This window comes from Epinephelus lanceolatus, chromosome 9 (assembly GCF_041903045.1).
Source record: "Epinephelus lanceolatus isolate andai-2023 chromosome 9, ASM4190304v1, whole genome shotgun sequence".
In the NCBI taxonomy this organism is placed as follows: domain Eukaryota; kingdom Metazoa; phylum Chordata; class Actinopteri; order Perciformes; family Serranidae; genus Epinephelus; species Epinephelus lanceolatus.
The window spans coordinates 43,211,688-43,234,092 of record NC_135742.1 but is presented as its reverse complement, the minus strand read 5'-3'; the positions used below and the strand labels follow the sequence as shown (position 1 = coordinate 43,234,092).

General features: G+C 41.1%; 1 protein-coding gene across 1 annotated transcript in view; it reads left to right on the top strand.

Moving 5' to 3' along the window:
* Positions 1-22,405, top strand: part of adgrd2 (adhesion G protein-coupled receptor D2) — a 129,993-nt gene that overhangs the window by 78,535 nt on the left and 29,053 nt on the right. Inside the window, exons 16-19 of the mRNA XM_033619824.2 lie at positions 1,683-1,836; positions 6,257-6,390; positions 8,034-8,149; positions 12,374-12,494. Of these exons, the coding sequence (XP_033475715.2) occupies positions 1,683-1,836; positions 6,257-6,390; positions 8,034-8,149; positions 12,374-12,494 (525 nt within the window). The remainder of the gene's footprint in view (positions 1-1,682; positions 1,837-6,256; positions 6,391-8,033; positions 8,150-12,373; positions 12,495-22,405) is intronic.

Here is a 22,405-nt window from a genome sequence, read left to right as displayed (position 1 = left end):
CTTTCTCTGGATCAAAGTCTTAATCGCCCAGTGGACAGACTGCTATAGCTTAAGGGACTCTAATTTGGTGACTCTTTAACCCTTCCTCTAGTGCTACCTTCAGTCAGGACAGTTTCATTTGAATCCATCTTGACTAACCCTTAACACCAAGGTACCTCAAAAACTCATGGCTCCAATTCCAAAAAATGAACTGCATATAGATATCCTCATCCGAATTTATCAAATACCATTGACTTTCATGTCTAAATATGATGCGCTAGGCATCCTTCAGCTTCTGTTGTTGAAGTTCCAGACCGCCATGTCAATCCATGCTTATTACATAGCATTGTGTTTTTTTTTGTTTTTTCAAAATAAACTTCTGTTTTCACAGGAAATTTACAGTTTCTGCTTGCGAGATGCATACGTTCTTTCACAAAATAAACTTACAACGTTGGTAAAACTCCTTGTATTTATGTTTATTTCCTTGTGCAACAAAAGCAAGTGCTTAGGTTTAGAAAAAACAAAATGGTTTGGCTTAACATTTACATGGGAAGTGAACAGCAGCCTCCTGGATGAGAGTCCCGGGTTTGTTGGACCTATCCACCTCCCCTCCTGTCAACCCTATAGGGACTTTCCACTTCCTTATATTACATTGTTACTGGCGGCATTTCTAACTGACACCGTCTGGTGGCATTATACACTGATGTCACCTGGCAGCGTATCATACCACTATAAAAGGTGCCTTTCTGCATCGTTGTCTGACGCCAAGATCACTGACAAAATGGCATTATTTGACAACTTGAGAATGAGAACAGGCTAAACTATTCCAAGTCTCCACAGGAGGAATCTGAAATTGTTTTATGGCCCATACCTGCTCTGGTGCCACATATTGAAGTTGTACATAAGAAATATTACCTTCAAACCTCTTGACTAGCCACCCACATCTATATATATTTTTTTCTTTTTTTTAATTCAGTAAATGGTAAATGGACTTGTATTTGTACAGTGTCTTTCTAGTTTTCCACCCACTTAAAGCGCTTTTATACTACATGCCAAATTCACCCATTCACACACTGGGGGCCAAGGCTACAATACAAGGTCCCACCTGCTACTTAGTTAATATTCACATACATTCATATACCAATGGCACAGGCATCAGGAGCAATTTGGGTTTCATTATCTTGTCCAGAGCTACCTCAACATGTGGACTGGCAGAGCCAGGTATTTAACCAAGAATCTTCCTATTCATAGATGACACACTATACCTCCCATAGCTGTTGTATAAATATCAAGACTGTCATGAAATCCATTGATGATATCTTTGTGTTTTGGCAGGGCATTCTCACTCCCAACTGATCAGATACAGCAGTTTGGTATGTGGCCCTACACTTCTGTGACACTGGAGGTTTATTTTAATAAGACACTGTATGCACATAACAAGCAGAAAAGGATGTAACACTGATGTCAGAGGGGAACGTAGCGTGTCATAGTTTGAAGTGTAGGGCCACTGACCCAGCTATATTTGACAAGTTGAGAGTGACAGTGTGTTAGTTTTGGAAATTTATTTCTGAGGACAAAACTGAACATTTTTGCTCCACTACTGATGAAGCACTGACTCAAACAATAGCAGTATCACCTCCATATAAAGGATGTAGTTAACACTGCAACACAAAAATCCTCTTTGTATATTTCTATTCCTATAGGCAGCATGCTTCATGGTGACTGCGCTACTCCACCTCTTCTTCATGGCCTCCTTCTCCTGGATGCTGGTGGAGGGCCTTCTGCTCTGGAGCAAAGTCGTGTCTGTCAACATAAGCGAGGACCGCAGGATGAAGCTCTACTACATCATTGGCTGGGGTAATGATGTCACTTGTCAAGTTGCAGTTTGATTTATGACCTGCAGATTTGGATGGAAACCAATGGGATGGCATGGGAGCTCATTTTCACTGAGGAGTGCTGTGCAGTAAAAATGGGTACGCATATGTGCTCACACTTGGGTGAGATCGCTGCCAGCTCCAGACCACTGTTCGAGACCAACAAACTGGTTGTTTTTTCGGGAGACATTGGTGGCAATTCCAGCGGAGACTGTGCCACCCTAAAGAGCATGTTTGAAGCCAAAACATGATCTTTTCCTAATCAGAATCTAGTTGTTTTTTGTGACTAAACCTAATCACACATTAAACACAGCATTTTTGAGATGTGAAGTTTCAACATATCCACTACATAATAGGGTAAATATATAATATCAGTCGCTTGGTGAAACTTAGAATTTGAACATTTGTTATGGCGATTGGGTTGAGAAACTACAGGAAACCTGCTCAGACATTACATCGATGGTTCACTTAGTCCAAAGAATGGGCACTCTCTTGCCTTAGACACAATTTGTCTCTGGATTGTATGAACCAACATTTCAAATATTTCTTTTTAAATGGTGGTGGACATTCAGTTGTCTGTTTCATGTCTGTTCACGTCCCCTGGGCAACTCCTAACGTTACATTCACTCGTTGTCCACTCCATCATTAGCTGCTATTAAAAAGCAACTCCAAATCTGTTCCGGCAAATGTTTGGTCTTTCTCAGCCTGTTCATGCTTCCTGTATGAATGTAGATCCAAACCATGTTTTTTTCTAATCCTTACCATGTGCTTTTGTTAACGTCCCAGCATTGGTAGTGGTGTCCCGGAACATCAACAGCAGATGCTGAAGGATACCAAGCACGTAATATGTAGATGTGAAAGGGCACTGACAAAGTAATGATATGTGATGACTTGGGATGAGAATGTGTTGAGAATTCATTCATTCTGTCTATCACCTTATCATATGCTGTTCAGAATGTAAAACAAATGTTGAGATAGCCTATGAGTCATGGTAAAATAGGCAACTATTTACAGACTGCATTGTTCCACCCCTTGTCAAAAGGGTGTGCTTCAGCACCCTCAGCACCCACCTTCCCGCGGCCTGGATGAAAACTGCATGAATTCAATTTTCACAGTTATTATCACAATGCATTAGTTAATTGAGATTTACAAGCTAGTAAACCAAAATTAGTGAAACAAAAGAACACATTTTTCACCTGAAACCACACAGTCAGGATCCTGCAGGCTATGATCCTGAATCATGACATCATATCAGTTTCATTGTAAGTTCAGTAAGAAATTGTATTACCTTTTGATAATAAGAACAGACTTCCAGCAAGTTCAGATCTGACTGGCCAATCACAGCTGTTTATCTAATATGGGGCGTGTTTGAGACGATGACCATAAAGAAGAGCAGCATAAGGGCATTTCAAATATTTTAGTTGAGTGAGTAAAAACCAAAAGCTGTATATAATAATGGATGTAGCCACTGTGACATCACTAATTGGTTTGTGGTTTCCTGTTTTGAAACCTTGAGTTTGGCAGTGAAAAACTGGCTTAAAACCATTCAAACAAAATGTACTTACCAGGAAAACTTAACATCAGACTCCTTAAGCTTATTCATGCTCCCTTTACATATGAATGTGTGTGTAAATGGAATTGCGCTTGTATAGCACCTTTCTAGACTTCCAACTACTCAAAGCGTTTTTACATTACTTGTCACATTCGCCCATTCACACACATTTACACACTGATGGCACAGCCATTGGGAGCAATTTGAGCTTCAGTATCTTGCCCAAGGATACTTCAACATGCGGACAGGTGGAGTCAAGGATTGAACTGCCAATCTTTCAATTAGTGGATGACCTGCTCTACCTTCTGACCCACAGCAGCCTGTCTATATCAAATGTTGTAAATGTCATTGCTCTCATACTTCCTTGTGTCCTTCACATTTTTGGTTTGTTTATTTTAATATATACTTTATTAATCCCTGAGGGGAAATTTGATTTTTTTCACTCCGCTGTCATATACACACAGGTCCGAACTAGAGGACCTATACATGCATTTAATGGACAGATGTCAGAGTGAGGGGGCTGCCCATGGACAGGCGCCCCAAGCAGTTGGGGGGTTGTGGGGTTCTGTGCCTTGCTCAAGGGCACCTCGGCAGTGCCCAGGAGGTGAACTGGCTACTCTCCAGCCACCAGTCCATGCTCCATATTTGGTCCGGACAGCAGGCGAACAGGCGACCCTCCGGTTCCCAACCCACGTCCCCATGGACTGAGCTACTGCCACCCCAATGCTGACATAGATGCAACCAATAGATCACACTAGAGGGTGGAGTCAAAAGTTTCTCACAACAACAAATGAGGCAACATTGGAGGAGGTTGTAATATTGTACCTGTAAATGGAATCAGTGTCTTAGACAGCGGTGGTCTGTGCAGCCTCTGACATGTGGATGGAGAATTATTTTCACTGTATTACAAATCCATTCCATTCTGTATGAGCGTCTCCATCCCCATCTCTAACACTGAGCATAAATGAGCCCTTAGAGAGTCTTTTAGTGCAACTAAACAATGAACAAGACCTTTTTTGGGGCAACAAAAAATGTTACAATTAATTTTCATGAACTGAAAGCACTGAAATAGTGAAAGCTACAGCTGCATGTGTTACACTTATAAGAATGACACGGTGGCCGATTCCTTGTGTAGCATATTAACTTTTTTTATTCCTGTAGGAACAGTAAACAGCACAATATCAGTCCTTTGCCATCTGTGTTTCTCTGCACTACAACAACGATCTGACGTCTCACTTGCCTGGTGATAGGCGTCTTTCAAACACGTATTACGCACAAATTCAAACATATAAAAAACATTCAAATGGTAGATAGGTAATCATGTCACCAACACCCTTTTAACCACAAGTATTTATATTCAGTGAACTTATTTTAATCTCTATTTATTACCACATTAACTGTTTCACTTTTTAACCTTTTAACTTATTACTGTCTTTAAATCAAGAGTATTTATTATTCTCTCTAACTCAATGGTCACCAAAAATATGAATGAACTTCAATACTGAAATCATGGCATTCATGTAAACTCTTATTTTGTAACACCACAGGACAATCTGTAGTAAAAGCATCTTTTGTGCTCTTATTCTGTACCCAGAAATGATGTAATGTCTTCCTGGCCTGCAATTAAGCTGGCTTTTACTGTTAGCTGTTAGCATCTGTGTTATTAGCCTCTACTCTTTCATACAAAGTTAAGGGTTTTACACATTTTCACACCACACATTAGCAAGGGCTCACTTCAAACCAACCTCACTAATTGTATTTAATTAACTGTTGTACATTTCCCCTTTTTAAAGACAATTTCATCACTCATTTCTAATCTCATTAGCATTGCCTGCCATATTGGCTTACTTTACATGGATCTGGCAGAGTAGCGGAAATTACTAGGTCACCATTACTCGGTGCGCTCATCTCCATTCAAAGTTAAGTTACAACTTATTACACATCACAGTCACAGTCTAAGGCTTTAACACTTGTCATATCACTTTCACGTGTCTTTCTGTTTATGATTTCTGATTATCTTACCTGTAGGAACAGTAAACAGCACAATATCAGTCCTTTGGCGTCTGTGTATCTCTGCACTACAACAACAATCTGACCTCTCACTCTACTAGTGGCAGGCGTCAGTCATTGATATCTTACACACACAGCGCCCTCTGCTGACCAGGTGCTCCAACCATTTAAGACACAACCAGACCTGCTAGAAAATAATAAAAATCACATAGACGACATCAAAACAGTAATTTTAACATATACTGAAGTTCTTAGCTGTTTCTAATGAGTTTTAATTTTAAATGGGGGGCAAGATATTTTAATCCTTTTTCATGTCGATGTCTCTGAGACACTTTTAATGTCTCTGAAGAACACTCAGTGCCACACATGGTTATGTTACTCTACCAACATTGTCGCCAAGGTAGTGACTTGTCAACAGACAGCACCCACCTGTCACTCAAAGTGGCCATGCCTTTAAATGTGTGTAATTATTTAGAGGCATGGTGTAACAACATTTAAAGGGATAAATTAAATAAACATTCACATTCGTGTTATGCTGTACTGTGAATTTAATCTATTTTTTAAACATCCTGCAGCTGCTGTTCATGCTCCCACATCCATCTGTGAGTATGTGTTATGAAGCTCAGAACAGTGTGTGAATAAGCAGCACAAACACTCAATATTAAGGCATTCCTCTCAGCTCTCCATGCAGATGTGCCTAATGTTCTCCCTCAGACGATATAGACTATGAGAGCAGAGCAGACTAAATAGTCTGCTACATAAATATGTATTTAAACATGCGTATTCTTTTGTTGTCACAACACTACCATGGTCGATGTTCTCTTATCAAATTCTTTTTCAGGACTACCTGTTCTAATAGTTGGTATAACACTGACAGTATCGGTGGATGAGTACAAGGCAGATGATCACTGCTGGCTTAACGTGAAGACTGACACCATTTGGGCCTTTGTTGGACCTGTTATATTTGTCTTGGCGGTATGTAATCTCACTGTGTGCCATTTTGTGTGTGTGTTGGGCGGGGGTGTCTGACAGCGAGCAAGATCACCACTTAAAACCTCACCTTACCTCCATTTCTTTGTGACTAATCTCTCAAGACAGATTCTGCAATTTACATTGTAAGAAAGAAAAAAAAAAGTTTTTTTTTTTGTTTTTTTTTTTTTAACCGATGGATTTCCAGATTGCTTTGTGACAGACATCTTTATGGGTATTGTGATAATGTTTAGTTAGGGACCTTCTTAAACAGCTGTTTGCCTTTTGAAAAGACCCCACTCTTTAAAATCTTGTAATTGTTTTGTGTTGTGAGTTTGATGGTGTTAGCATTTTATTCTTTTGTACAGCCCTTTTGTCAACATGAGTTGTGCTTCATAAATACATTTGAGTTGAGTTGATTTGAGTTGTAATGACCATTAGAATCATTTCTATTAGTTTATTTCAAACGACCAGCCCAGTTGCCAAAGCAAATGTTAGCTTTGAATGTTTCCACAAAACCACAAATTCCATTACATTTGTACATTTCGTACGTAGCGTATCAACGTTTCTAAAGTGACGTAAAATTGTCGTCATTATGTCATTATGCTACAAGCAATGTTTAGATGAGCGAGTCCCCTTTGTCTTCTAGCATGAACATGAGAAAGCACCTAAATTTGCACGAGCATGTAGGGCATGTAACCCAGCTCTAACCCACTAGCAAAACGCAGAGAAGAAGAGGACTGCTAGCCAGCAAAACATGGATGTAAATAATGCATGTTTCAAAATATTCAGAAGAATGGCTTTACAAATGATGAGGGAGATGCATTTAATGTTTTGCTCTGAGGTGACAGTGCTTACCACTGTACCAACATGCTGCCAACACATAGGCTACACACAAACAACACAGAAGATTCTGTTTTCCAGAGTTGAGTTTCTGCATTTCCCTGCTGTTTATATTTTTTAGGGCTGTAGTCAACCAAAGAAAATCTTGGTTGACTAAAGTCGCACATAATCTTCAACTAATCAATTAGTCGTGGGGAAAAAAAATCTGCACGTTATTTTTACTCCTGCGGTGGTGTGTTTGTGTCACTCTGCAGTTACACCTCCAAAACGCTAGTCTGCGGTGGAGGACTATGTTAAGTTCTGTAAAGTTTAATTGATTCAAAACACACATTAAATATGGCTTAATAGAGACAATTTCAAACACAAGTATGCAAATTGGCTTCACTATAAATCGCAGCATTCACGAGTGTTTTCCATTTTCACAGGTAACTTAGCCTGTCCCCCCCGCTGCAGGAAATAATAGATTCATCCTGGAAAGCTATTGATGTACACAGCGATTATTTGACCAATGAGAATTTGGTCGGACGAGAGCATATCGACCAAATAATCGACTAGTCGACCAGGAGACTACAGCCCTAATATTTTTCTCTTTGTTCTATTTTTCCTTCTCAGATAGGCCAGGAGCAGTGAAAAATGAAATAATGTACATCAGCTGAGCGCTGTTTGGTATAATGTGGTTTCCTGCAGCCTGAAGAGGAGGGTAAACGTGCCCTCCTCTACATGTGAGCTTGAGGCCAAGTGGATCTGCAGCAGCACGTCTCATGCTTCCTGGAGGCCATGTTGATGCTGTTGTTCTCTGCCTGCAGGTCAATGCAGTTGTGCTGTGTCGGGTTGTCATGGTGACCGTTTCCAGCGCTCGTCGTCGTGCTAAGATGCTCAGTCCAAGCTCGTCATCAAAGATACAGACCTTTGACCTCACTTGGTGAGATACAATGGCTTCTCTACCTCTCTCTGTCGCTCTCCCTCTCTCTCTCTTCCTGCTTTTTGTGCACTCTCTTTCATGAGTCTTTTTCTCTTGTACGCCCACTCTCTCACACACTCTCCGTCACACACGTACTTACTGTTTCCTTTTTGGTCAAGCCAGCCACAGTCAATAGAGACAGTGTGAGAGATTGGGAGTTAAGCTCCGGGAGTCTGCTGTGGGAGTTGTAAGGGCTTATCAGCTTAACACCTGGTCCCAACACAGCTGTGTGTGTGTGTGTGTGTGTGTGTGTGTGTGTGTGTGTGTGTGTGTGTGTGTGTGCGCGCGCTCGTGTTTCATCTTGGGTTGTGTCTTTGCTACATTCAGCTTCCAAATAGCAATGTTCAGCTCTTCTCAAAGCTTTACAACATGATTAGTGTCTAAAACATGGTGTATGCTCACAAAAGTGAAGCAAGAATGGGAACTTTAAAGAGGGGGTCGGTGATATATCAAATGTGCCCAATGTTTTGTGGCTTATTCCACATGTGATTTATTAAATGACTATATCATGAACACTGAGGACTAATGGTCGTATTTTTTAAGCCACCTGCAATAGTTTCACTTTTCACAATTGATAACATCTGACTTTTGACCAAAAGCTTCTAGTTCACAGCAAAAACATCAACACTTCTGGCCTGAGATGAGTCAAGTGCTTCAAATTAAAAGCACCAGTGGTTCTACATTGATTTATTTAATTGTAACATTACTTTATTCAACTTTTTTTATGACAGTAGCTACTTTATTTACATTTATTAAAACAGTATTTTATTGAACTTTATTTTAACATTAATTGATTTAACTTTATTATGACAGTATTTTATTTAATTTTATTATGACAGTAGCTACTGTACATCATTTGCATTTATTGTAACAGTATTTTACTTTACTTTGTTAAGACAGTATTTTAACTTTATTTGACAATATTTTAACTTTATTGTATCAGTATTTTTTTTTTTTTTACTTTACTACAACAGTATTTTATTTACCTTGGTTATGACAGTAGCTTCTTTATTTAACTGTTAACTTTGTTAAGACAGTATTTAAAATTTATTATAACAGTACTTTATTTAAAATTATTATAACAGTACTTTATTTAACTTTATTATAACAGTATTTTATTTACCTTGGTTATGACAGTAGCTACTTTATTTAACTTTATTGTAATTTAACAATGTTGTATTTTTTGATCTACAGTAGTTTAGAGGTGATTACAAATATCAAGATGCATATTGTGTGTCACGATATACCTTAAAAATATCGCAATATTTTTTAGCCATATCGACCAGCCCTACTTTAAAGATTCTGCCATCGACTGAACAAGTCTAATTACTGAGAACAGTTTAAGGGCCTTTTGTAATACATTTACATCTTCATCTTTGTTGTAAGACCTTGAAAGCATAGTTCTGAGTGGCCACAGAACCCATTCCTTGTTCTGTTATTTCACCACATCTTACAGAAATACTGCAACTTTTATGATTTCTAATCAAGCTAAAGGATAGGCTAGCCATATTTTCCTTGCTGCCAACAACCCTGTTAAAAGACTCAAACCAGCAATGTCCTAGACAACCCTCCATATTTTCTGACTCACCCTGTCTGTCACTCTCAGCCTCAAACCTGTTCACTGCTGTTTGGTCATAAATCTTTAAAAAGTGTCACAAATATTAGTCTCATCTTTAGAAAAGGCTCAGCAATCCCCTAAAACATCTGATCACTTTTCTTTTTTTATTATCAAAGACTACTTAAACAGGAGGAATTACTGCATTTTTGGGGGACTGTTTTCAGTGGTGGAATTAATCCACATTTGGTGTTGTATGTATGCTGAGTATTTGTGGCAGCAGGACAGTGTATAGGGGACTATACAGAGAGTCAAATTAATAATAAAACAGTGTGTGTGTTCATGGTAAAGAAGGAACATGTCATCCAGTGCTTCAGTGTAGCTCACCGATGTTTTTTTTATGGTTTTTGGACAACAGTGGAGCTCTGTGGCACAGAGGAAAAAGAAAGGCTTTGATACACACACAATACCTGTTAGGAGATACATTCACTGTTGGTTTGAGTCTTTTCTAGGGATTTGTTGTCAGTAACGAAAATATACAATCTATCTAGACTCATCCTGAAATGAACCAGCTTACAATAAAGAGACATTTTTACTTTTTTTTACTACAAAATTTGTATTTCCTATTAAAGCCACTCTGATTTAACTTTGAATATGTACAGTGCTGTATTATTGCCATTCAGAGTCTGGGCAGAAAACATAATTTCCTTTTTCATTATAAGGTCCTTCTACATTGCTATGGTTACAGGACAATAGTACAAACATTTCTAACAATATTGTATGTATGCAAGAACATTTCTAGCACCTTACACAGATGCTAACTGCAGTGCAGATGAATACTTTCTAATAAACCTTAACAATCCACAGACCTTGTTGTTAGCAGTCTTTGGGGCACTTTCTACCAAATACATAGACCGGGGAAAACAGTTGACAGTGAGGTCTGTGAAGCATCCAGAGCAATGGGAACAATTATTTAGGAAAGAAGTGCTGATTTTTTAATGCAGTTCTGTGAGCACCACAGTTCACCTCCATAGTATTTGATTTGAGGCAGAAATCTGAGACACGAATGTCTCCAAATCTGGACAACCAAAACCTAAACTATGTTTGACTAAAGAGCTAAGTGAGAAATTGTTATTGCCTTTATAATTTAGGTGGACTTTCTCTTCAAAAGTCCAATTTGTAGGATTTAGGGGGATATATTGGCAGAAATGGAATATAATATAATAAGTATGTTTTAGCTTGGTACAGACAAACCAAACACTGGCTCTAGATGACCAGCCTCATTATTGCGCTATTGTGTTATTGCATTTTTGCGTTGGCCAGTGTAGTTAGTAGCCCTGATCTGAAAAACAATGATTTGTATGCAGGGCTGGCTAACAGTGCCCGAAAATGTCTGCGAATTGGAAAAAGAATGAGGAGCTCCTTAACCTCCGAGCAGAGGACAAGATCAGCTGCCATATAACAGAGACAGTAAATTATTGTTATTGCCATTTTAAAGCGCTACCAATGCGTATGTTTTATGTCATACTAGAAGCCGACACTGTTGTGTTACATGTCACGTTTGTCATTGTTTGCACCTTTTAACTCCGGAATGCCAGCATACTGTCTATGATCACACACTGGAGCGGCATGATGCTGTCATCGATTGGTTCTGTGTAAAACTGCAAAGGACATAAAGAAGGAACTTTGTAGTGGCTCTATAGCGCCACCTCTGTGTAAAAAAGGGTATTATTACAATGTCCCAGGTTAGATTCTACAGAAGCCTTAGGGCCTTTGTTGCATGTTCCAATATCTACCTGTACACTATCAAATAAAGATGAAAATGCCCCAAAAAAATATTAAAAAAAGTCCTTCAACCCAACATGCAGCAGAAAGGCCAAAACTAGGCGTTTGAGCCTTATGCTGTGATGGGACAGTGTTAACCACTGCACAGCATATGAGTCCAAACCACACACAAGATTTCAACCCCCCCCCCCCCCACCCACACACACACACACACACACCCCACACCAACCCCCCTCCCCTTCTGTGTCTCTTCATGCCCTCACAAACAGACTAACAGTAGATGTCTGTGCCAGCACTAGAGTGTTTCGTGAATTCAGGAGATAAGAGGGAAAACGACTTTCAAAAATAAAAGAGAAGAGAGGGAAGTGAGTGCCGGCACTGTCCTTGCAGACACAGTGCAGTCTGAAAACTCAATCGCTCTACCCAGGTGCAGCAGTGTGACAACAATAGTGGTTTGAACAAAGGCAACCTTTTCTGCTTTGCCCCATGAAATGGTTATTGGCCGTATAAGCACCAGGATCACTGAAAGGATGATTGCAGAGGAACAGGAGTATGACTTTGGTGGGCGGTAAAATCTATAGCTGCACAGAGATGTTTGATGAGGATACAAGGAGGAAATATTTCAGCAGAAAATGTCATCAGAATACCTTGAAAACTTCACGTTGCTGGCTCCGTCTGTTGGCCTGTACTCGTGTTTTTGTGAAATGGTTGACAGAGAGTAGGTACACAGAACAACAGAGAGTTGAACTGTGCCACAACAAGGTGTGAAGTTTTGTTTTTTTATTCATGCACATACTGTATGTGCATTTCTAATTCATGTATGTGCATTCTGTGTGGGTTTCCAGGGCTGTGACCCGTCCAGTTCTCATCCTTCTGCCAGTGCTGGGTCTCACCTGGCTGTGTGGAGTGCTGGTCCATCTGTCAGTAGTAGTTGCCTATCTCTTCATCGCTCTCAATGCCCTCCAGGTAAACAAACTGTCACAGCTAACATATATCCCTTTTTTCATGAAAATTAGAACATGTACAGTTTGTTTTTTTTTGTTTGTTTGTTTTTACACCAAAAGACCTGCTAAAAATAGTCTCTGTACATGGTTCTGCATTTAACAGATATCCCTTTGTGTTTTTTTTTTTTTTTTTGCCCCTGGTGTGTCACATTTGACATCATGGATGGGCCAGAAAATAGGTTAGTAAAGAGTAGGAAGCAGCATGGGCATCTTTTTGATCATCTCATATTTCTTATAGGATTAAGCAGCTAAAGAGACAGATATTTCAAAACAATCTTACTGTGACCCGTCCAGTTCTCATCCTACTACAGGTCATCAAATACCAACACTTTCTCACACCCCTCCGCATGTCATACTGAAGGCACCCTTTGGTGTCTCCATGAGAGGCACCCTTAGCATCTGTGTATACATTTCATCAAAAAGACAGTGGTACACACAACTTTCTCCTTGGTGAAACATGGTTTACGTTGTTAGGGTTAGGGTTGCTGTTAGATTTAGGCAACAAAAATACTTTGTTAGTATAAAACACACTGGGCAGCGGCAGTTGTTTATGCAGCGGCCAACTGAAGTCATCAACTTCTGGTGGTTTGTCCATGGACATCCGCGTGACTTACTGACACACAAAGGCACCTTTTGTGCGTTATGAAATGCATGTAAGTAGCTGGAAAGTCCCTATAGGGTGAGCAGGAGGGTTGGTGGATGGGTCCATCAAACTCCAGACTTTCACCTGGGAGCCAGCTGTTTGCTTCCTGTGTGAATGTTGAGCCAAACCATTGTTTGTGTTTTTTTAAACCTAACCACATGCTTTTGTTGCATTGCCTAAACCTGACCATGTGCTTGTGCCGCATGGGAAATAAACATACATACGAGGTGTTGTTTAAGTTGTAAGTTTATTTTGAAAGAGATTGTATGCATCTAACGAACAGAAACTGTACATTTCCTGTGAAAACAGAGGTGTTTTTAAAAGACACACTGCATGCAACAACCATACACTGACAACCACAACAACAGATTCAGGAGGATACCACATCATATGAACATTAACAGCACTGACAAAGGGGTGATATTTGATGAGGTGGGATGTGGACGAGTTAAAAATACAGACCTGTATCGTGTTTTCAGTCAGTAATGCAGAGCCACCAGAGCTTTGTGATAATTGTGACAAGTCCAGTCAGAGCTCTGAGGAAATGCCAGGTGCAAAGCAAACTATCCAAAAGTGCACAATTGAATATTTATTTCTGTAGCTTTTCTTTTTGAAGCAGTTTTTGTGGTTACAAAAAACAGAGAAAAATAAAGCTGATTAATTGCGTTTCGTGGTGCCCCTTGACCCGATGCGTCACTGAAGGCCGCAGTGGCTTTGTCACATGATGGAGGCAGACAAGACAATGCTGCTTGGGCCCGTGAATGGAACATTTAAATGCCCAGATGAAACTGTTGATAGGAGCACGCTTCTCTGCAGTTTCTGCAGTAAGGAATTTTCATACAATCGGAATACCTCAAGCCTGAAATATCACCTCAACACAAAGCATTTAGCAGCATGCCTGGAGGTTCGAGCTAGCACAGCCTTTGATACTAGTGCTAGTAGCCAGCCTCGTTGAGCTACACTGTACCCCATGTTAAGACATAAACTGAGTAAGTCTACCTGTGACTGACTACCAACTACTTTGCAAAATGGATTGCAAAGGACTGCAGACCAGTTTCAGTGGTAGAGGAAAGGGGGGCAGGTGTGTCCAAAATCCAGCAACTCATGACACATCTGCCAAAATTCATTTGAATTAATACATGTTTATATTTTCACAGCAAATATGTGATCAATTTAGATTAATTAATCACAGAGCATGTAATTAATTAGATTTCTTAAATTGCTTGACAGCCCTAATACAGTTACATGTCTACATATTCGTATGGAATTTAGAATGAGAACGTGCTGGTATTTTCAATTGATTGACAGGAAAAGCAACTCAAAGACCTCACTGATTTTCATTAGGCATTGAATCCTTTCAACGGCAGGTCATACCACATCTACCTCTAGCTCTCCTCCCCTGATAACACATCAGTTACTTCCTCTATCACACATTCTTCCCTTACTTCAACCTTTTGTCCATACACTCTCCCCGCTTTTCTTATACTTTCTGTTCATTCTGTACATCTCTCCTTGTCTTTTCTTATCCCACACACCCCTCCGTGCTCATCCCTGGTCTTTAATTAATCAAAATGAGCTAGCCCCTGGGTGACCCCCAGAGAGCTGCTAGTTAATTTAGATTTACTGCCAGTGTCCAGCTGAGGGCAGATAACACTGTAGTAGGAGTTCTTCCTTATGTAGGTAGGAGGACGATGCAGGGCTAGCCCATTTGCTGCGCTGCTTGAACAGTTTATAAAGGTAAAGTATGACAGAGAGAGTCTGAGGGCCATGACAGCAGAGAGTGAGAGCCAGTAAGGCAGAACACGGCTGAATAATAACACCCACCAGAGGTCTTAATTCACTAAGCTAGTCCTAAGCTAAGTTCTGATATCACTAAAGCTTCCACTTCTGCTTCTCTCCACTCAGTTTCTGTATCAGCACTGAATTATTTGGGCATTCTGATTTGTGGGATACATCTTTAGATTAGGCTGTTCACATTCACATTATTATAAGATTATACCCTAATAATCCAAATTAAAGTAATTAAATCTTTCCATGAGTTGTCCACAAAAAGACTTTTTCATTGAAAATTCTGTTTTGACACTACAGAGTGAAGTAGTAGAACTTACAAAACTTCAACAAGTAGCCCCCTGTGTTATGTTTCATCAAAATGGATGAAAATCAGGAGGCACATGTAGCATCTGAAGACTTAAAATCAGTCTCTGGAGCCATAACCTAAACTCAATGGGAAGTCAGTCATTTGAATTGACTGTGCAATTTAGTGGATTTTTTTGCCATTTACAGGGGGCGATTTTGCATTTTTTAGGATAAGGAATGACCCACCCTACTTTGCCCTACTCTGCATCTGATTGGCTCACCCTGGGATTCTTACCCTAACCCTAACCAATCTCACTCCTCTTGCCTTACCAATCCAACCAACGAAGGCAACAAGTACTAGCCAATCATAGGAAGAGTAGAGTGGGTCATTCCTTTGCTATCCCAGGAAATGCAAATTCACTTGCAAGGGTCATACTTTTACAAACTCCTCCTACAGATTTATTGCCATCTACTTCAAATTTGGGCAGCAGTATCTGATGACCTTGGCAATGGCAAGTTGATGCAATTTTATATTTTTACCAAATGGTGTGGCCATGGCAAGGCATTGAATTTCCATGTTTCACCATTAAACAGGAAGTGGTTTGTAACTCAAACATAAATGGTCAAATCCCCAAACTTCCCATTTGATAAGAGTCACTACCTGAAGACATCTACATGCCAATATAGAGATATAGTCATAGCGTCCCCTACTGGCAACATGTTTTATGTTTAGATGTAATCCTTCTAGCAAGTTGACCAGATCCACCTCAACCTCAAATTTGTGTCCAAAAGCCTTAAGACACTGATAATGATTCATGTTGAAGATTGTGAGTTTTCGTCAAATGGCATTGCTGGCAAATTAAGATGTTTTGACATGACACAGGAAGCTGATGTAACTCGACTTAACATAGTTAAATCTTCCCCTGATATCACACACTGGATAAGAATCCAGGCTTGAAGCATAGATGCATAATAATAACTACATACTGGACCCTAAGATGGCATCTATTTATTTCTATGGAGTTGCTCACCTGGCGCATACGGCAAAAGAGTTTCTAGCTTTGGGGTTTATTTCTGCAGTATGCAACCCACTGAATATGCACAATAATGTTTCTCCCACCAGCCCCGCCCACAAGTTCCCGCTCAGCTAATAGACTTAAAGTGATAATTCAGGTTTCTGGACATGAAGTTGTGTGAAACACTGACCATCTGTAGCTCTGATGTGACGGTGTCACTACTCTCAACGAGCCTCCTGCTCTGAGAAATCGCCCTTAGCTTACCGGAGAAAAAGTAGTTCTGAAGATGTACGGGGGACATGTAACCAAAAGGGTTTAAGCTACAAAAAAGTATGAATGTGTTTTGTTAGACTATTTCAATAATTTTAAAACATCCCCGCATTACGTCAGACCTTGCTATCAATTGGGACTATTTTCTGGCCAGTATCACTCCGCCGTGCAGGCCCACAAGACAGCACGCCAACAGAAATCAATAAGACAGTTCATCACCACGCCGTGCAGGTGCGCAGGATAGCAACGGCTAATGAAAACTTCATCGGCTGTTTCCAACAGAGAACCAGTAGGCTATTATTAGTGAGGAAAAAGATGTACTAGCCCCATATATACCTACTACTACAGCGCAAACACTGGCTCAGGCTCACGACACACCCTCGTCAGCTGCTGTAGGTAAACAGAGGAATACCAAAATGGTGCGAACAGCTGTGGGAATAAAAACATCGCCGGCTCCCAATTACATCGGTTTCCTGTTACAGATGTAACCCGTAGGCAACTTTGGCTAACCCACCACCAGAACAAAGCAGAGACTGGTCGTAATCACATATGAATTCACATTTCTATGTGATTGATTACTCATGTCATGGATTTAGCAGTTAGCCTAATATAATAAACTAAATGCCGACAGTAAAACGAGGCCGTGTATAATGTACTCTCCACAACACAACAGACTATTAGTTCAATCAAACATTTTGTTTTACAGACAATCAGTTACAGACATCGTTATATAGACTGGTATTAGGTAATGTATCTCTCTTTGGGCACAGCAGTGCGGAAATTGCATTTTCTCTGTCCGTCGGGATCTGTGGGCAGCTGAAGTGAGCTTGACATACGCGCAGTTGCTTCACCCTCGCCGGCTTGGTAGCGAGGTTCATCCCAATTGACACAAGCCAAAGTTGCCTACGGGTTACATCTGTAACAGGAAACTGATGGAATTGGGAGCCGGCGATGTTTTTATTCCCACAGCTGTTCGCACCATTTTGGTATTCCTCTGTTTACCTACAGCAGCTGACGAGGATGTGTCGTGAGCCTGAGCCGGTGTTTGCGCTGTAGTAGTAGATATATATAGGGCTAGTACATCTTCTTCCTCACTAATAATAGCCTACTGGTCCTCTGTTGGAAACAGCCGATGAAGTTTTCGTTAGCCATTGCTATCCTGCGCACCTGCACGGCGTGGTGATGAACTGTCTAATTGATTTCTGTTGGCGTGCTGTCTTGTGGGCCTGCATGACGGAGTGATACTGGCCAGAAAATAGTCCCAATTGATAGCAAGGTCTGACGTAATGCGGGGATGTTTTAAAATTATTGAAATAGTCTAACAAAACACATGCATACTTTTTTGTAGCTTAAAACCTTTTGGTTACGTGTCCCCCGTACATCTTCAGAACTACTTTTTCTCCGGTAAGCTACGGGCGATTTCTCAGAGCAGGAGGCTCGTTGACAGTAGTGACACCGTCACATCAGAGCTACAGATGGTCAGCGTTTCACACAACTTCATGTCCAAAAACCTGAACTATCACTTTAAGAATTTTACACATTACACAATAAAACACACAAGTTTTACAAATAAAAAACCTTCATGGATCAAAAATTAATGATAGAAAGATTCATAATTGACTTTGTTTGCAGTTTGAGGTGTCCTGTCAACAGTTACAGATGTCTCTTCTATAATAGTGGTCAATGGGGAAAATGGTTTTTGGGCAGCCAGGGATTTATTTATTTATTGATTAATTTCAATACTGTGAGTGCCCTGTAGACATCTACATGCCCATATTGAGTCAGAGTCATAGTGTCCCCTTATGACAACAGGAAGTCAAACTCATGTGACAAAGATCCTCAGTTTACATGTGAAATTTACATAGCGTGGTCTACACATGATATACTGCAACATGACATATAATCAGTGTATAGTAGTGATCACAGGAAGTGGTACACAGTATGCAATATGTAATTTCCAGCGCAACACACTGCCCACAGGAAATGTCTAAGAAATCCTCAGGCAAATCAACAAGCATCCCGTCAGCACCCCCAATGTGCCCATTCACTGCTGCTTGCAGCTTTAATTAATAATTCTGTTTCAGTGCTTCAGAGTGGAGTCTTTCCTCAAAAGTGACAATCATACTGTGCCTAATTACAGATTAAATACTACATTGCTTGCAACATAAAAGTAAGTATCTGTCTACTGCAGAATTTAAAAAAAGTTATTTTCCCAGAGAATGACACAACATTCGATCAGCAGCCAGTATAGTGCCACATTAAGCATGGTGGGAGGTTTGTCTGTAGCCTGGAGAGCATTTTAAAAACTCACATGGAGTCATAGCTAATGTATCCTACAATGTTCTCCAATAAATCCCCCTTATCTGACTTTGCTGACTGTGATTATAGCACCCAAACTGTTGTCTATTTGCGCTTCACCTTACTCACATCACTGATTGAATCTCATTCTGTAAACATCTGCTCCAAAATAGCTGGTACAGTAGGGCTTGAATTCTTATGATCTCATAGACAACAGCAAAAAGAACCAAACAGCTTATCTCGTTTTCTCCCCACTGAGCAATTCCTCTCTTAGTTTTTCCATTTCCCCACTGTGCACATTATAATCTATGTTTACCTTTGTATTCGGGGTGTCCATTTTGAAATCAGTTTGGAAAGATTATTAGAGAAACGACAACATTGGTTGTTTGTCAAACTCTTAAAATGACAGAAAGCACATTTGTGTTTTCCTGTCAAGAGACCAGGTAAATATCAAAGGGAGGGTTCATTATGTTATGTTATGTGATTATTTTTATAGAACTGTAAAACCTCTCGGAGAGGAGGTTGGGATCAATGGCGTGGTGTACAGAGTGTCTAACTTTGACACTGGAGATTACAGTTTGCATCTTGTGCCCTATACCAGCAACCAGTGTTGGTTTCTTTGAACAATTAAATCAATATACCCCTAAACAAGTAATACTTTACCAGCAAAATGACCATTTCTAAATTGCTCACCTCATGTTACCTTTAATTTGTGAGGAAAAATGTGTTTCTTGTTTGTCTCCACAGTAAATGGAGAATCCAAAAGAGGCAAACATTCTTCATGAATTTAAGTCATCGGGGTCCTTGATTAACAACAGCATAACTTTATGCTTAAAAGCACTATATAAATCCAATGTATCATTATCATTATCATCATTATTATTATTATTATTATTATCCAAACATCTGTTTACAAATTGATATGGAAGAAGAATTGAGTTCTGAGTTTTGTTGGCTTCATCACGCCGTGCCCTCCAACATAGTCTGGGGCGGTTTGCAGCTGATTATGAAGAGGCCAGGATGACAGTCAGCACCTCCAAGTCTGAGGCCATGGTTCTCTGCTAGAAAACAGTGGAATACCCCCTCCAAGTTGGGAGTGTGTTACTGCCACAAGCAAAGGAGTTCAAGTATATTGGGGTCTTGTTCACGAGTAAGGTTAGAATGGAGTGTGAGATAGATTGCCGTTGTGGCGCGATGTCTGCAGTGATGCTGGTGCTGCACTGGACTGTTGTTAAGAGAGGTCTGAGCCAGAAGGCAAAGCTTTTGATTTCCCAGCAGTCCATCTACATCACAACCCTCACCTATGGTCATGAGCTATGGGGAATAACTGAAAGAATTAGATGGCAAATATACGTGGCTGAAATGAGTTTCCTCCAAAGGGTAGCTGAGCTCAGGCTTAGAGATAGGGTGAGGAGCTCAGACATCCTCAGAAAGCTCAGAGTAGAGCCGTCGCTCGTCAAAAGGGGCCAGTTTAGGTGGTTCGGGCATCTGAACAGGATTCCTCCCAGGGGCCTCCTGTTAGAGGTGTTACAGGCACGTCCAACTGGTGGCTGAGGCCCAGGGGCAGACCCAGAGCATACTGGAGGGATTATATATTTTATCTGGCCTGGAAATGTCTCAGGATCCCCCAGAAGGAGCTGGAAAGCATTGCTGGGAAGAAGGACATCTGGAGAACTTTCCTCAGCCTGTTGCCCCCCTGACCCAGCCCCGGATAAGCGGTTGAAAATGTATGGATGTATGGATGTTTACAAACTCTTACACAACTCATGCATTGTAATTCAAGTCTCTTCATCCAGTCGTATACTCAGTACTTCCCAAACACATGCATTTAAACAATAAGGTTCCAATATGATGAGCATGCTTGGCCATACACGTGTGTATGAGTTCCACTTGAGCAGAGTTCAAACATATGTGCATGGATAGATTGTAAAAATAATGGACGTCGTTACCGTGACAACACCCATTGGTTTGTGGACCTTGAGTTCTGCATTTCAGCCATTGCTATCTTCATTTTCTGGAGACAGAAGTGACCATAGGGCGAGAGAGTAGAGCTGTGGAGGAGCAAGGGGTGGATCTGACCGAGCAGCTGAGGACATTATCTGCAGACATCCTGTCACTTGAAAGAGCCCGCCCTTAATTATGTGTAACTTTAAGCTTAAGTTTTATCAAAAACTTTACGCCCCATACAGTTGTCATCAAGGGGGAAATTAGCTATGGAGGCCAAAACTGTTTATTGTACCAGGCTGTAAACATGTTTATTTCTGCTGTAAAGTTAGGCATTTTATCATGGGGGTCTGTGGGGAGTGACTGGCTCCTGGAGCCAGCTTCAAGGGGCCATTCAAAGAACTGCACTTAGGGTTGGCTTCATTTTTCAGCCTCGGAGCTTGCCACTTGTCGGGCATGCTACAAAGCTGTGCATGAGACTGTTTGTACAGACATAGTTTAGATCGTTCGATTACATTGTAACCTTGGTTCTCTGAGTGAGGATACTATCTCCCCACTCAGTAATGATATCATAACTATAACATGTGGAAAATTAATGATCTTTTAGATAAACCACTTAATGTGGTTACAGTGTAACTGAATGTGCACCATGATGCTAAGAGCTCCCAGTGGTAAGAATATGCAGCCCTCTTAGACGGCACCCAAGTGCTCTTCATGGTCTGAACCACTGACTGTGCAAGTCCCAAGCCTAGCAGACTAGCCCAAAGCTTGAGCCGGGCCCCCGGGCCTGACTCAGAAGGTCCCACCAGACATATGCTGCTGCCACTGTGCTGTTGGTTCTCACTAGCATGTGACGGCCTTGCAGACTCAGGAGAAAATGCTGGAGGGCCAGGTCAATGGCTCTCAGTTCTAGAGCACTGATATGCTGGCCCTTCCAGCGAGCACTCCAGACCCCACTGGTGCCTCTGCCAACAGGGAGTGCACCCCACCCCACCAGAGATGCATCCATAGAGAGCATACTCTCCCTTGAGATGTTAGCGGGGTTCTCCTACTACCTGACGTCTGCACTAAGCTGCACAGTGACAAGCACCACTGCCTGCAGTTGTCTCTGTGGACAGAGTCCCAGGCTGAAGAGGCACCTCAGGACTGAATGCATGTGTAGAAGAGCCAATGGCACCACCTGTACCATGGCTGCCATAAGACCCGAGAGGTGCAGACACAGCTGCCTGGTACCCAGCCAAAAATAAGAGAAACCTGTTTCTCCTGTGACAATGTCACCAACCCTGCTCTGGCATCCAGCCATATGTCTAGAAACTGGGTGGCCTGCCTGCACAGGCTGTAATGACTGCACTCATTGATGCACAGCCCCAGGCCCTGAATGTGATTCAACAGCACAGACACATGATGGTAGCAATGCTCCTCTGTCTGTGTACATATCAGCCAGTCACCCAAATGTTCAGTATCCTGAGACCATGCCTCAGCAGAGGGTCCAGGACTGCATCCATACACCTGGCGAAGGTGTGGGGTGCCTGCGAGATGTTGAAAGGGAGGACACAAAACTCATAGGTTTTTCTCTTAAAGGCAAACCTGAGAAACCCCCTGTGCCCCTCCAAGGTTGGAATTTGA